The sequence below is a fragment of the Rhinoraja longicauda genome, chromosome 10, assembly GCF_053455715.1.
Source record: "Rhinoraja longicauda isolate Sanriku21f chromosome 10, sRhiLon1.1, whole genome shotgun sequence".
Lineage (NCBI taxonomy): Eukaryota > Metazoa > Chordata > Chondrichthyes > Rajiformes > Arhynchobatidae > Rhinoraja > Rhinoraja longicauda.
Genome location: NC_135962.1, coordinates 20,294,909 through 20,311,553, shown reverse-complemented (window position 1 = coordinate 20,311,553; position 16,645 = coordinate 20,294,909). Strand labels below are relative to the sequence as shown.

The 16,645-nt window shown below is 41.2% G+C and overlaps 1 protein-coding gene across 3 annotated transcripts in view; it reads right to left on the bottom strand.

The window, feature by feature from the left end:
• zfyve26 (zinc finger, FYVE domain containing 26) overlaps positions 1-16,645 on the bottom strand; it is an 80,338-nt gene that overhangs the window by 10,662 nt on the left and 53,031 nt on the right. For all 3 annotated transcript variants that reach the window (XM_078406341.1, XM_078406342.1, XM_078406343.1), the window contains exons 29-37: positions 13,825-13,961; positions 12,182-12,210; positions 11,956-12,092; positions 9,931-10,151; positions 6,967-7,114; positions 4,509-4,718; positions 2,358-2,573; positions 719-916; positions 422-627 (exon numbers count right to left, since the gene is read on the bottom strand). In XM_078406341.1, the coding sequence (XP_078262467.1) occupies positions 422-627; positions 719-916; positions 2,358-2,573; positions 4,509-4,718; positions 6,967-7,114; positions 9,931-10,151; positions 11,956-12,092; positions 12,182-12,210; positions 13,825-13,961 (1,502 nt within the window). The remainder of the gene's footprint in view (positions 1-421; positions 628-718; positions 917-2,357; positions 2,574-4,508; positions 4,719-6,966; positions 7,115-9,930; positions 10,152-11,955; positions 12,093-12,181; positions 12,211-13,824; positions 13,962-16,645) is intronic.

The following is a 16,645-nucleotide window of genomic DNA, read 5'->3' as shown; positions in this document are numbered from 1 at the left end:
ACTGTACAGAAAAATATGACGATCTAATTCATGTCTATCCACTACCACCATTTTGTCCAACTTATTAAACTACAAAGAGAATTAAGAAAATACATGAATTAGTTACAGCAATGTTTACCTCTTCCTAGCTAAAGCCAGCTACAATTTAGCACATTTAAACTGCAGCAATGAGTATTTTGAAAAATTCCAAGCATGGTGGAAATTATTAATGTAACATTTATAATATGGATAATTCACTTTTAATGCTTTCTTGCAAGGGGCAAATTTCTATTCCATTGGTGAGGACCCACAGGTGAAATCTGAGCCTAATTTTGATCCTGGGATAACCAATGCCCAAGCAGTTTCCCTTTATGTATGTCTTGAAAATATTTGCAATCTTTTTACTAATAAATTATTAGTCCAAGAGATCTTAGCCAATTACCTCGAGACATCTGCTGCAGACATTTTCTTGCGAAAAGAGCTGGTAACTTTTTTTCTGGATGAACTGCGGTTGGAAACTTCTTGTAAATACGTTTTCAGGTGACCTTTGGCTTCTACCAGCCAGACTTGTTGAGCTCCCAATGCACTATATGATTCTGCTTTGTGACTGAAAAACCTGATGCACGTCATGGCTGCTCTCATTTGGTCCTGAAATGATGACATCGCCAAATATTGATTTACATGGTTGTAAATAATTTTCTAATGGACTTCAGACAAATCAAATTTGCGATTACTGTACCTTCATAAAGCACTGCAGATCGTAGAGAATGTTGAAGAAACCCTGTATCTGCAGATGTTTGCAGGATGCAATAAGATGGCGACTCCATTTCTCCAGACTTGGATCCAGTTCTTCCATCAAATTTTCTAAAGCATGTAGTTTTCCAGTTTCATAACTTGGGATAAAAATCCCTCGGATGAATACTTCTTCCGGACAATCCTAAAAGTTGGAAAGCATACATTGTTCAAAATGCAAATCTGTGCATTGATCAAAACCTAATTTTAAAACAGACAGTTATATCTGTAAAATCCTGAAAAAAAATAGAGGGCCTTTAAACAATTGAAAATGAAAACATAGTCCTGAAACACGGTCACAGTGGCGCAGCGGTAGAGTTGCTGCCTTACAGCCAATGCAGCGCCGGAGACCCGGGTTCAATCCAGACTACGGGTGCTGTCTGCTCGGAGTTTGTACGTTCTCCCTGTGACCCGCGTGGGTTTTCCCCGAGATCTTCGGTTTCCTCCCACACTCCAAAGACGTACAGGTACATAGGTTAATTGGCTTGGTAAATGTAAAAAATTATCCCTAATGGGTGTAGGATAGTGTTAATGTGCGGGGATCGCTGGTCGGCATGGACCCGGTGAGCCGAAGGGCCTGTTTCCACGCTGTATCTCTAAAACTAAAAACAATTACCTACCAATCTTTTTTAGATTTAATTGCATAAATATAAACACATTGTATTTTAGTTTAGAAATACAGCATGGATAGAGACCCTTCAGCCCACAGCGTTAATGCCGACCAACGATTACCCATTCACTCTAGTCATATGTTATCCCACTTTCTTATTTACATTAGAGGCAATTTTATTTTTTAGAGGCCAATTAACCTTCAAACCCGCTCGTCTTTGGGATGTGTGAGAAAACTGGAGCACCTGGAAGAAACACCCGGAGGGGGAACATGGAAACTTCAGAGACATCATCCAAGGTCAGGATCGAACCAGAATATCTGGCACTCTGAGGCAGCAGCTCTACTAGCTGCACCACTGCAATTTCACATTACATGTTTTGAAAATTAGTATTTTTGTTTAAGATAAACAACAGGAAGTAATGTTTGTATCGACCTTCAGTGCAAAAGAACATCCTCCTATCCCTGCTCAGTTAATTAGCGTAATCTTTTAACCTTTGTGTCTTCACTACTCCTTCCACATTCAATATGTTCTTGATTAATGCCGGTAGCTAGGAGATTCAGGAATAATCTAGTTCAGACTTTGACCTGCAAGAATTCACCGAATAATTTTTTTAACTAACACTATCAAAACATGGATAGGATCAGTTTAGAGAGATATAGGCCAAAAGCAGGCAGGTGGATGGGACATGTTGGCTGGTGTGGGCAAAAAGGGAATGTTTCCACATTGTAAGACTCTATGACTATGACTCCACGACTATTGGAATTTCTTTTCAAATTGCATTAATTTCCCTCAAGGGCATTCTCACATTCTCCAATTGCAAAAGCAGGGAGGTATCCTGCATCTGAATCCACATCATTAATAGTCAGGATACATCACTGTACCTTACAACCACACTCATGATCATTCTGCACCAAAGTGATTTAATATAAATTTATCAGTGGCATGTTGTAAAAGATATCGAGAGCAGTGCCTTACTTTAATCAGCAGATGCTGCAGTGCTTCTCTTGTGCAGTTGTGTCTCATATAAAAACTAATAATGGCCAGGTTGGTGCCATAACTTTGCAGGTAGAACAAGCATTCCTCGTAAAAGACTTGTTGCTTGACCTTTCCGTCCCCTTTAATTTCTAAACCTACACAATCGACCTTCAGCATGGCCTCCAGGTCTCTCAATGAGGCGAGGATATCATCATCCTGCAGTTTATGGAGAAACAAAAATAAACAAAATCATGAAGACAGGATACAAAGGCCGGAGCAACTTGTCTGAAAGTTGATCAAAACAGCATAACAGATAGTATAAGAAAATAACTGCAGATGCTGGTACAAATCAAAGGTATTTATTCACAAAATGCTGGAGTAACTCAGCAGGTCAGGCAGCATCTCAGGAGAGAAGGAATGGGTGACGTTTCGGGCCTCCTCCAGTGCCATAGTGAGGCCCACTGGAAATTGGAGGAACAGCACCTCATATTTCGCCTGGGCAGCTTGCAGCCCAGTGGTATGAACATCGACTTCTCCAACTTTAGATAGTTCCTCTGTCCCTCTCTTCCCCTCCTCCTTCCCAGATCTCCCGCTATCTTCCTGTCTCCACCTATATCCTTCCTTTGTCCCGCTCCCCTGACATCAGTCTGAAGAAGGGTCTCGACCCAAAACGTCACCCATTCCTTCTCTCCTGAGATGCTGCCTGACCTGCTGAGTTACTCCAGCATTTTGTGAGAAAACAGCATAACACATCACAAAATGTCAAGTATCGATGATGGAAATAAAACCTTGCAATCTTTTACAATAAGTTAACAACATACATGAGAAAATAGCCTTCCAACAACTGATCATGCTCCCAGACTGAATGTCTGCTAACCATCTGATGTTTAAAGATACCAACAGTGACTGAAACTATTTTTAGAGATTAAAATAAATTCATAACAGTTAGGAGCAGAATTAGGCCATTTGACCTAATAGGTGTACTCCACCATTCTGTCATGGCTGATCTACCTTTCCCTCTCAACCCCATTCACCTGCCTTCTCCACATAACCCCTGATATCCGTACTAATCAAGAATCTATCCCTGCCTTAAAAATATCCATTGACTTGGCCCCCACGGCTTTTTGTATCAATTAATTCCACAGATTTACCGCTCTGACTAAAAATGATGAATCAAGTTATGAAACTACATTAATGAACCAACCAAATGGTTCTCTATTTCCTTAGAGATGTTATTCAGCTATTTAAATATTAAAATACTCCGCAACCAAGACCTGTTGATATTTAATTATGATAAACTATAATAAAACCACGTAATGTTTAATATGTCGAGGATTATACTTTAATCTGGGGTAAAAATAATTGTGCCCATTCTACCAGTTCATAGAATAAAAGGATTGAGATTGTACAAAACCTTAAATCATAACTTTAGGTAACTATGGGGAACTTTGAGAGTAACAAATGGCACGATGGCTGTCTATCATTGTTTTTTCACCAACATTCAGGAAAGTCACAATCTGACTGTCGATAAAGTTCATGTTCAGTTTGCAAATTTCTAACTTGAATATCTAGGTCCCTTATTCACGGAGTATTTCTCTGCATTAAAAGCTCACTCGGACTTTCCTGATGAGGGTGTATGTCTGTCAGAGGAAGTTAAGACAAATGTGTAAATGCCAATGCATCTAATGCCCATCCGTACAGCTGATTCAGGCGATGGAATTCAATCATATCACCTCATAGCTTAATGCTACAAATAACACATATATAATGTGACTCCTTTTACTAAAATAGGGTCTTTGATCAGTTTTGAAGAGGTTTGTGGTTGTTCTCTTTAAGTTAACTAACAGTTTTTAATATTTTTTTTAATAACTTAATTGTGGTCTGAAGTAAATTAACTATATGGTGTATTTTTGAATTTATAATTTTCAAATAATTTTAAACTGCTGAAATTGCTTAAATTTCATACCAAATATCTGAACAGAGCATTTGTGAACACTGTCCAGTCCATTATGGACACTGACCTCCCCGCCATTTCTCCCCACTCCTCCCCAAGCATTTGTGAAACCCAAATCAGTCACTGCCGTGACGTAGCGTGTTCCACCAGAGTTACCATTTATATATATATCGTACTGCAAAATTAAAAATCATTACCGTAGAAAAATATGGTTTTACAGAAGTCTCCAGGTGCTGCACTATTTCTTGCAGGAGTGAGGAGCCAAGAGTTAGCTGATTTTGGTCGAAAGGTAGTTTTAAGCAGCGACTAAATTTCTCCCGTGCTCCAGATAAGTTCCCTACTTTGAGGCAGGCTAATCCCCAGGCATGCCAGACTCCACTTGGATCCAGGCCACTCTTGGTTGAAACCTAGAAAATAAAAGTCATGGACCTCATTCGATCTTGCGTCCCGATACAAACTGAGTAACAGGAGTAATCAAATGATGATGTTTATCAAATTAAAAACATTTAAAATAATGCATTAAACACCCAACTCAGAACCAAAGATACTAGAGGAGCAAGATAGACCACTCGACCCTAAAAACTATAGTATGTCATGGCGCCATTTTAGTAGGCAGAAACATTTAAAAAGAAAAATAACAAAAATCGGTGAATTGATAGATGAGATAAATTCTGCATTTTAATGGTATCATCACACATACTGTTCCCCCAAAACACCGATTACACTGTGAGAGGCAGAGCGAATGGCAGGTTTTGCCTACTAAAATGGTGGACGATACGCTCCTTTGCATACTACACTTCAGTATAGGCGATTTCAACGGTGTGGTCCATCTTGTTCCTCTAGTATCTTTGCTCAGAACATACCTCAAGATATTACTGTTTAACTCTAACTCAAAAAAGGAAGTAGCACAAGTTATTTGCAATCACAGGAGAACTCATAAATAAAAAATTCTAGATGACACGAGTAACTGCAGATGCTGGTTAATACACAAAAGGACACAAAGTGCTGGTGTAACTCAGCAGGTGAGGCAGCATTTATGGAAAACATGGATAAGCGACAGTTCAGGTCGGGACCCTTCATTCCGGCTGACTGTAGTAAGGGGGAGAAAGCGAGGTGGGGGGCGGAGGGAAACAAAGCCTGAATAGGTGGAAAGAACAAATTGGATCAGTTTTATTCCCAAACTTGTTTTAATTACCGATTACAACATTGGAGGCCATTCAACCCACTGGATCCACATCAGTTTAAGCAGAACAATCTCATCAGCCTCATTTCCCCTCATCCTATTTACCTTGTAGCTTTTCAACATATTCCTTCTTACATGCACGTTAATTTAAATTGTTTCTTCTTGTAACTTACCTGCAGTAAAGGGTAATTTAGGATGTAGGAGGAGACTAGAACATCTGAAGAAAACTTCACAAGGAGAACTTTCAAACTCCATACAACCGAAGGTCAGAATTAAATTTGGTTCCCTCGATTATGATGAAGCAGCATTATCTGCTATACCACCAGACCATTCTCATACTGATTTTTTGGTCTGCATTGACAAGCTGCGGGTTAATATATTTCACTCAGAACCCGAAATTACACTTTCCCTACAGCAAATGTCTAGTGCACCACTAACACGATGAGTTATTAGGCAACTTGTTCGACTTCAAATTAGAACGTTGCTGACTCAAGCCTTAAAACAGCCTTAATATCTGGCCAACCAAATCACAACGAATGCCAGCCAAATTATTTGCAAATTCGCACTGCATGCGTATTGGTTTTGATAATTCCTTACATAATAATGGTGACTACAATCTTTAAGTCATTGACAAGAAGTGAAGCTTTAAAATACTTTTGCAAGAGTCAATAGACAATAGTGCAGGAGTAGGCCATTCGGCCCGTCGACCCAGCACTGCCATTCAATGTGATCATGGCTGATCATCCACAATCAGTACCCCGTTCCTGCCCTCACCCCATACCCCCCAACTCCGTTATCATTAAGAGCTCTATCTAACTCTCTTGGAAGCATCCAGAGAATTGGCCTCCACAGCCTTCTGAGGCAGAGAATTCCACAGATTTACAACTCTCTGGGTGAAAACGTTTTTCCTCATCTTCGTTCTAAATGGCCTACAGCTTATTCTTAAATTGTGGCCCCTGGTTCTGGACTCCCCCAACATTGGGAACATGCTTCCTGCCTATAGCGTGTCCAATCCCTTAATAATCTTATATGTTTCAATAAGATCGTCTCTCATCCTTCTAAATTCCAGTGTATACAAGCCCAGTCTCTTCAGTCTTTCAACATACGACAGTCCCGTCATTCCGGGAATTAACCTAGTGACCCTACGCTGCACTCCCTCAATAGCAAGAATGTCCTTCCTCAAATTTGAAGACCAAAACTGCACATAGTACTCTAGGTGCGGTCTCACTAGGGCCCTGTGCGACTGCAGAAGGACCTCTGCTTCTATACTCAACTCCTCTTGTCATGAAGGCCAACATGCCATTAGCTTTCTTCACTGCCTGCCGTACCTGCATGCTTACTTTGGTGACATGTCCTGTCATCCTGACAATTCCCCAGTACTTCAATGTGACCACAGCACTACACCTATGTCAGATACTAAATGCATCCCTGACGATAGAAAATATATTTTTGAAAAAATAAATCTCATTTACCTCAACAGCCAGTGCGTAGTATTCAGTTTCCAAAAGCTTATTTCTCAATCTTGTGATGGCTGCTGGTTGAAGGATTTGTTCGAGGGATGGCACATCTTGGTAGTTAGCAGCAACCAGAATCTTCACCACATCCACCTTGCTGATATAACTGCATAATGTGACAGAAACCATGAAATCAAGCTTGAACAAAAATATTTGCAAGAGAAATACGATGCGTAATGAAGGTCTTGTTTAATTTCAATATCTCTCGAGGTAAAAGAATGCCACAAGTATTTTCCACTATCATGCGGATACAGTGACAGTCATAAAAGTATTTCAAGATCATCATGTTGCACATGGAAGACTAAGCTGGCTGCAATTTGAAGAGGTTTTCCGTTGAAGCAGAAAGCCTTCATAAACTGGCTACGTGAATGGACAAGAATCCAGCACATGGGATAGAATGAGATTAATGAGGTCATCAACTTTGGTTGAAAAAAAAAAGAGGGGAAGAGTATCTTTTCAAAGGTGGGAGACTAGAAGATGCTGTTATTCAGGGGGACTTGGAAATCCATATGCAACGATGAGCCAAAACATTATGCCCACCTGCCTAATATGCTGTTGGTCCTCCGTGTGCCACCAAAACAGCACCGACCCGCCGAGGCATGGACTCTACAAGACCCCTGAAGGTGTCCTGTGGTATCTGGCACCAAAACATTAGCAGCAGATCTTTCAAGTTCTGTAAGTTGCGAGGTGGAGCTGCCTTGAATCGGACTTGTCGATCCAGCACATCCCACAGATGCTCAATCGGATTGGGATGTGGAGAATTTGGAGGCCAGGGCAACACCGTGAACACTTCATCATGTTCCTCAAACCATTCCCAAACAATGTGTGCAGTGTGGCAAGGCACATTATCCTATTGAAAGAGGCCACTGCCATCAGGTAATACCATTGCCTTGAAGGGGTGTACCTGGTCTGCAACGATGTTTAGGTAGATGACCCGCCGAGGCATTGACGCCCACATGAATGGCCAATCCCAGTTTCCCAGCAGAACATTGCCCAGAGCATCACACACCCTCCACCGGCTTGTCGTCTTCCCACAGTACATCCTGGTGCCATCACTTCCCCAGGTAAACGGCGCACACGTACACGGCCATCCATGTAATCTAAAAGAAAACCTTCTTCCACTGCTCCAAGGTCCAGTTCCGACGCTCGCGTGCCCGATGTAGGCGCTTTTGAGGGTGGACCAGGTTCATCATGGGCACTGTGACCGGTCTGTGGCTACGCAGCCCTATATGCAGCAGGGTGCGATGCACTCTGTATTGTGACACATTCCTCCCATGTCCACCATTAAAATTTTGCTGTGACTTGTGCCACAGTAGACCTTCTGTTGGTTCGGACCAGACGGGATAGCCTTTGTTGCCCTCGCGCATCGATGAGCCTTGGGCGCCCAACACCCTGCCACCGGTTTGTGGTTTGCCCTCCTCGGACCACTGTCGGTAGGTACTCACCACTGCTGACAGGGAGCACCCGACAAGCCTTGCCGTTTCAGAGATGCTCTGACCCAGTTGTCTGGCCATAACAATTTGACCCTTGTCAAGTCGCTCAGGTCTTTACTCCTGCCCATTTCTCCTGCATCCGACACACCAACTTCAAGAACTGACTGTTCACTTGCTGCCTAATATATCCCACCCCATGACAGGTGCCATTGTAACAAGATAATCAATGTTATTCACTTTACCTGTCAGTGGTCATAATGTTTTGGCACATCGTTACTGAAAGTTTGAATGTAGATTCAGCAGACAAATACGAAGGCAAATGATGCATTGACCTTTACCAATAGAATATTTGAGCACAAGGATAGAGATAAATACACAGAAACATAGAACAGTTTAATACAGGAACAGGTCCAATCCACACATGTCAGCACTGAAATCCTATCTGCCCGCACATGGTGTGTATCCCACTTTTTCCTGTCTTTGTTTGTTCCTGTGTCTGTCTAAATGTCTCCTAAATGTTACTATTGTATTTAATTCTACCACTTTCCCTGGCAGCACATTCCAGGTACCTACCACACCCAGTGTTAAAACAAAGCCTCACAAATCTCCTTTAAGCTTGCCCTCTCTCGCCTTAAACCTATGCCCTCTAGTATTTGACATTTCTACCCTGGGACAAACATTTTATCTACCTTACCTGTCTCACATAATGTCTAGTGGTTACTCTACCTATGGAAGGATACGCTTGCAAGAGAGGGAGTGGAGCAAGGATTCACCAGATCAATTGCCTGGATGACAGATTTATCATACAAGTGATGAGCAGATAATTCTCTTCAGTTTATCGGAATGAGATGTGAAAAGTGCCATTTTTTTTTATGGGACTTCAATGGGTAAATATCAAGCTGATATTTCCCTATCTGGCCTGTCTAGAACCAAGGATAACAATTTTAAAGCAAGGAGCTTGATATTCAAGATCGAGATGAGAGGAAGTAAATAATTTAAATTTTCTACTCAAAATCTATGGGAATGCAGTTGCTGGGATTTTTGGTTATGAAGGGAATCAAAAGGTATGGGTCTACCGCCACTTGAGAACCAGTAGGCTAATCCAAGGAGGCATGGCAATGGCGATGGTGCTCTGTGCACAGAATGTCTGAACATTATAGGTAGACACAAAATGCTGGAGTAACTCAGAGGGGCAGGCAACATCTCTGGAGAGAAGGAATGGGTGATGTTTTGGGTCGAGACCCTTCTTCAGTCCGAACATTATAGCTGTACAGACTCAATAACATTATGAATGTAAAGAAGCCATGCACTATTTTTGCACTTTGTGTATAATTTCTATAAATAAAGTTAATTGAGGAAATAAAATGGCAAGTTGCTGTATGAAAGCATAAATCACAGATGTTAGAGATAAAGTGCATCATTGTTTTTTTGCAGCAGCTCTTCCACATTAAGAGCCAATCAGTTACAGTTACCATGTGGGGTTCCTCACCTGTCACAAAGAGCCAAGTCCTGGCTCCTTCCTGCTTTCACAAACATCATTTTAGCACTAAATAGGAGTTGCTTCATGATGTCCATTAAGAGGCATGCATCCACTTCTGGGTTTGTCAATGCTCGTGAGAGTTTGCTGCAATGGTCTATCAGTAGATGGCCGCATACCATAGTATTGCTGTGCAAATTAAGTATGGCAATACACAGAGAAGCACTGGGAGCCTGTAAAACATATCAGTAATTTTACAATTTCATTTATTGCCTTCATTTCTGCACATTTCCTTCTAGCCTTCAACACTCAATGTGTTCCCATGTCTTTGTCAACAATAACAAGACAAGCTGCAAGGTGGTGAATTCAGACTCAGCTTCTCTTCCATTTCCCATCACCTGTGCCTCTCTTCACTGTAAAAAAATTGCCTTAACCACAATACAAGAGGAAACTTGAGCTACAAACAAGGACTTTTCAAGAAGAGTCACAACCAGGAACAATTACAATAATCAACAACTGTCTCCTGGAGACTTGTGCTGTGCCAACTTCTATCCCAGTTGATCAGCAAAGTCTATCAATTGTAGCTGGAACTATTCACATGAATTACTGAAGAACTTAAAATTGCTTAATCCATCGGCTTTATTTCATGAAACTTTTGGATGTTTTTGTTTACAATATATGGAAATCCATTGAGACTTTAATTACTTCTTTCCTCAGCAAAAATATTCAAAAGCATTCCATTAAATTCTACCATACATTTTAAGTACTATTACAATGTTGTGTTTCGTTTAGTTTAGAGATACAGGCTCTTTGGCTCACCAAACACACAGCGACCAGTGATCCCCATACACTAGCACTATCCTACACACGAGGGACAATTTACAATTTTTACAGAAGCCAATTAACCCACAAACCTGTACGTCTTTGGAGTTTGTGAAGAAGCCGGAAGGCCTGGGGAAAACCAGGCAGCAACTCTACCGCTGAGCCACTGTGCTGCTTCAACATTGCATTAAACAGTGCATTATTCATACATTATATAGTGCATTAATACATTGCATTATACAGTGTTCCCAACAGTGCATTATATTACAGTGGTAATGTTTTAATTCTGACTCAAAAGATTGTGATTATAAACCAGATTCCAAGAATTCGGCATGTAACCTAGGCTGGCATTTCGATGCAGTGCCGATTGAATGCTATAATAGTCTTTCAGACTAACCAAGCAGGTACTGGTTATCTGAAACCCCCCCACAGAAAATGCTGGATTTACTCAGTGGGTCAGGTAGTATCTGTGGTAAGAGAAGCAGAAAGAGAATGGGGATAGAAGGAGGAAGAAACTTAAAGCAATTATCAATGGAGAAAAATATAAGGTTCATGGGACCAATAGTTGACAAGTTCTAGTTCTTATGAAATATTAAAGTTGTTCAGTTGGGTGCAATTCAGTAGAAATTGCTGTTTGCTTTATTACAGCTGTAAGATGCATGCCACTGACCTTTTTCTATGTAGCCACATCGTGAAATGAGCTTGGGTTTTTTTTGTAGCCATATTCTTTTTGTAGCCACATTGTGAAATATGACACCCAAGAAATCTCAAGAGATGACTTCGGGACAACATGGTAGGATGAGAAACAAATTCATATCTTTGGGAGTCTTGTTTGCATTAATGCCGAACAATTTTAAGCTATTATTTAGAATTTGTAGAGGTGGGTTCAAGAAAGGATCTGACTACAAGTTATCTGACCACCATGGGAAAATAATAGCATTCATTTTGCACAGTGTACACTGCACAAGTATATTGTCATGTCAGACTATCTACCAGAATAAATGGATTGTATTGCAAAAGGTATATGTCATTGGCACTGAACTGCCTAAGTAGTCTATAATGTTTTTGGCATTTCATTTCTTTTGAAGCAATCCACAGCTTGTCATGGTTGTGACTGTAACCGATAAGCATCAAACAGAAATTCAAATTAATAGTTTTGCAACAAACATAATAAAAGGAACAAATACAGGAGGGCAATCGGTTTCTATTTCTCACCTGTTCATAGAAAAACTCACTGCGCTCAATTTCATTTTCATCCTCGTTCAGAGTCAGACTCCAATGTATTTCGGCAACTCTTGGCATCTGTAAAGCTACAGCAAGTTCCGAGCCAGTATCATCGCAACCTGTGGCATCTAATACACAACAATGGAGTTGTACACTTGCATCATTAAGCTAGGACAAAACCCCAGAATATTGTCAAAAATATTCTTGGCTTGCTCACCTTCTCCTTCATCCAGTTGTTCTTTTTCTCTAAAGAAGATGAGATCAGATACAGAAAAATATATAGATTAATACACAGTATGAATTTTTTTTAAATTGGAATTTAAACTTTATTAAATAATCGACTCTTCAAGAAACCGTTATGCATTGTTAACATGCAATAAATAAATGCAATTTTTATACAAGCTTTAGTTCGTTTCATAGGACACATTTACTTTCAAGTCATATTATAACAAACTTAACTTTCAAAAATTACGATCAGCTTGATGTGATGTCCAGGATGTAGATAATGACTGATAGTTGCCAAAACAGTTACCTTCCTGCTCTTTATGCACCTTGTTCCATCTGTTACAGATCGTATGCCCATTCTGTCACTGAATTCTGATAATTGTTTGTAATTATCTGATACTATTTCTATCGCAAAAAGGTTAAGATCTAGCATCACTCTCTGCCATACTATTAAAATTTGACTATTCCCTTTCCATGGAAAACCTTCTAAAAGCCTTCCAACCCCATCTCACACCCAGAATTGTTTCCTCAATATCCTAGAGGATAAGATCTAGGAAAACATAGTCTGAGTGGGAACATTTGGTCATAAAACTATTGAGCATGGAAAACTTACCTATGCCGATCAAGTTGAAATTCTGGGCTAGTCCCATTTGCCTGCATTCGACCTATATTCCTCTAAACCCTGTTCATAGTCTGTCCAAATATCCTTTGAAAGTTGGGATGATACATAGGTAATTACAGGTGAGCTATAGTTTAAGATGTTCATTGCTACACACCATTGTATTCAACAATATAAAGTCAATGATACCAGGCAATCCCTCTGGACAAGCATGCTTTGCTTCCACTCTAGTCCTGGGGGCTCCAAGGAGACTGCGAAGGCCGTTGTTTGACCCGCAGACTCAGTCAGAGAAGGGACAGGCGGTTGAATAATGTGCGTAGTAATGTACTCCTTCCACTATTTACTTTGGGCTTCCATATGGTTCTCAAGGTTTCAAGGTCAGTTTATTTTGACACGTGTACCAACTAAGGTACAGTGGAATTCTGATGTAAGGCCACAAGATTCTCAATTTCTGAGGATATCCATAACTTTTTATTCCCCTCTGTCCACCTGGTAATCACACTATTTTTTTATTCCCCTCTGTCCAAACTAATCTTGTGACAGGCAAGAACTAAAAATACTTGTTATGAAGCACAAGAAGGATTTTTTTTAAAAACACCATAAAAGAGAGCAGCAGATTGCAATTAATATCACCTTCTTGGAAAAGTCAGCTTCAAAAACTTAAATACCACAAGCAAAGTTGGCTTTTCCAAACAATATAGATGCTGTATCATTACACGTATATTCAGTGTTGCACTGGACAGCGTTAAACTGCTTGATAAATGATTAACATAGTAAGGCATTGGAAAATAAAATTTCATTTTGTATTTTTAAATGTAGTCAAATGACATTGTAAATATGAATTCATTATAGCCAGTTTAGTGACATATTTGAGCAGAACTGATTTTCATCAGATTCTAATAAAATGCATATAGTACACATGCAAACGTTGCAATGTTTCCAGAATAAATTTGGTTATCTACTTATCACAATAGGCACTGCTGCCGCTTGATGAAATCAAGCGAGTTAAGGCTTACTTTGTATGATAATAATTGTAACACTGGTCGCAAACCCGTGCTGGGTTCTCTCTGCAGTCCTTAACCACCATTTTCTTTGCTGAACAAGACTGGCAAACAACACGACCACAGCGCCTGCAATGATGTCGACGATTGAACTAGTCAAGAAAGACAGCTTTAAGTTAGAATATTATATATGCTACCTTATGAATCAGCAGATCTTTGAAAGTCACATTCAAATTTTGCTTCAGTTTGGAGCACAAATTCTTTTCTGTTTAAACCACTGCTAAATTCTTATGTCAAAATCTCTGCAAATGCTGGAAATCTGAAATAAAGACAGAAAATGCCGAAAACACTCAATGTCTCAGGCAGCATCTGACGTAGATTCTCGGATCAGAACCATTAACTCAGTTTCTCTTTCCATATATGCTGTCTGCCCTCAAACCTTCTGTAAGCCTTCAGCAACTTCTATATTAAAGACTCTACCATTCATTCTTTATGCGAGCATCAATTAACAATTGATTTGACAAGAACATTTGTGCACCAGCCAGTGTACCATTTTACATATTCACTTTCCACTACCTTGGCTTCACTAGCAAGGCCAGCATTTATTGCTCATCCCTAAATGCCTCGAGTAGATTGTGACAAGTCAGCTTCCTACACTTTGAAGAAAATACAGCTGTGTGCAGTGTTAAAGGATTTAGATCCAGCAATGGTGAATGGCATCAATATATTTTCAAGTCAAGCTGGGAAGCAGTGAAACAAAAACAGCACAAGGAGGAAAAGTCAAAGATGAGATGTCAAAGGTGACAGGAGCAAAGTTTGCAGGAGATGTGCAGGGCAAGTTTTTGTTTTGAAGCACAGAATGGTGGGTGTATGGAATGTGATGCCTGGGTGGTCGTGGAAGGAGAAACAATAGTAACATTTTAACAGCTTTTGGATAGACACATGGATATGCAGGGAATGGAAAGTTATGGATTATGGGGAAGGGGGACTGTGGGAGAAATGGGTGCGAATCTAGGCGGGCACAGGGAAGAGAGGGTGCAAAATGGGTGGGAGTTATGTTTGTTGGTTAGTTACCTAAAATGGAAGCATTCATTGTTCATACCACTGGGCTGTAAGCTACTCAAGTGGAATACGAGATGCTGTTTCTCAACTCTGTATCACTCTAGCAATGGAGGTGGCCCACAATAGAAAGGACCATATGGGAATAGGAAGGAGAGTTAAAATGGTTAGCAACCAGGAGATCCAGCAGCATCTCATAATTCAATAACTATTTTAAAGCTAATAGGATTGTGCTTGCTGGTCCCACAAGGCTCATCCCCTCATCCTTCAGTCACTTGCCCTGCACAATTCTCCATGGCAAGCTTTTCTCTCTCCCTTGTAGGGCACTCTGATATTGCCTGAGGAAACTTCCATCCCAGCTAAGCCCTTGGCACTGCGGTAATCCTATCTATATTGGGGCAATTTAAATCACCAACTATTATTCGAGATAACTCTTATTCATGCAGCCTGGAAATCTTCGCCTAACAAGAGCATGGGGGTATCTTCCACACATGAAGGCAACTCCCCATGACATTTTCAATGCCAAACAGTGATAAGCAATAAATGCTGGTGCAGCCTTCAGCACTGACATAGCGTCAAAACAAAGGTAGTGAAGTCTAACAGCTTCATCATTAACAGAACTAGCTGAAAACTTGCACCCCCCAGTTAATGATTTCCCTTTTAACTGAGAACATCCTCTGAAAGGCTTTGAACGGTTTTTATCTAATAGATAACCCTGCTGATCCTTTGTTTTAAAAGATTTTGTGCAAGTTTGCACCACAGAATTAATAAGCTCTGAAAACATGGGTGGTTTCCTGTGCCTGATCTGAGATCAGTCAGAGAAAACCACTCATATTTTTAGAGGTTTCTTCAGCCAGGTTTGCTAAATTGTTGTTCAATCTGTATCGGTGGAAAAGTCCTTTGAAATTAGCGAGTTCGGTATTCCGACTGGTCATGCGCAGGTCATAGGTCGCGAGGGCATAAATTTGTCACTAGCTCATCTGCTCCATGTGAACAAACCTTAGTTTCATCCGTTTTTTCCAGTTTTTCTCCGTATAGGTAAGAAAATACTATTTTCAAAACTGTTAATCTGGTATATATATGGTTAATTAGTAAACGCTACAATGATTTTGTAGGTTTTTTTGTTTTATGCGGTGAGTTCCCCTCAACTCTCCCCGACTCTTTAACTTGTCCCGGAGCCGTGGAAATGCGGCGGCGGCTGCGGGGACTGGAGGCATCAGCTGCCGGCGAAAGTATAACGGAGAGCGGATCGCCACCGACCCAGAGCCGGGACAAGGCGAGAGATCGCAGCGCCCCCTCGCAAACAACAAACTCAAGGAAACTTCCCTCATTGCTGCTGCCAGAGCCGCCGCTCACCCCGGGGCTTCTGAACAACAACTACAACACTTGAGTTTGTTCATATTTCACTGTGTTAGAGGGAGACGGGGCCGGGGAAGAGAGTGGAGGAATGGCGCAGATCTCGCTGCCGCTGGGAGAGAGAGAGAGAGGGAGAGAGAGAGAGAGAGGGAGAGAGAGAGAGAGAGAGAGAGGGAGAGAGAGAGGGAGGGAGGGAGCAGCCCCCGCAAGTGGCGGCGCTCCTTCACCGGACCTTCTGACACCCTCCCCCTCGCCCCCGCTCTCACCCGCTGCTCCCTCTACCCCGACTCTCTCCCGCTCCCTCTCCCTCTCCCCTCTTCCTCTCCCTCTCCCCTCTTTCTCTTCCTCCCCCCTCTCTCCATCTCTCCCCTCTCTATCTCTCCCCTCTCTCTCTCTCTCTCTCTCTCTCTCTCTCCCAGCG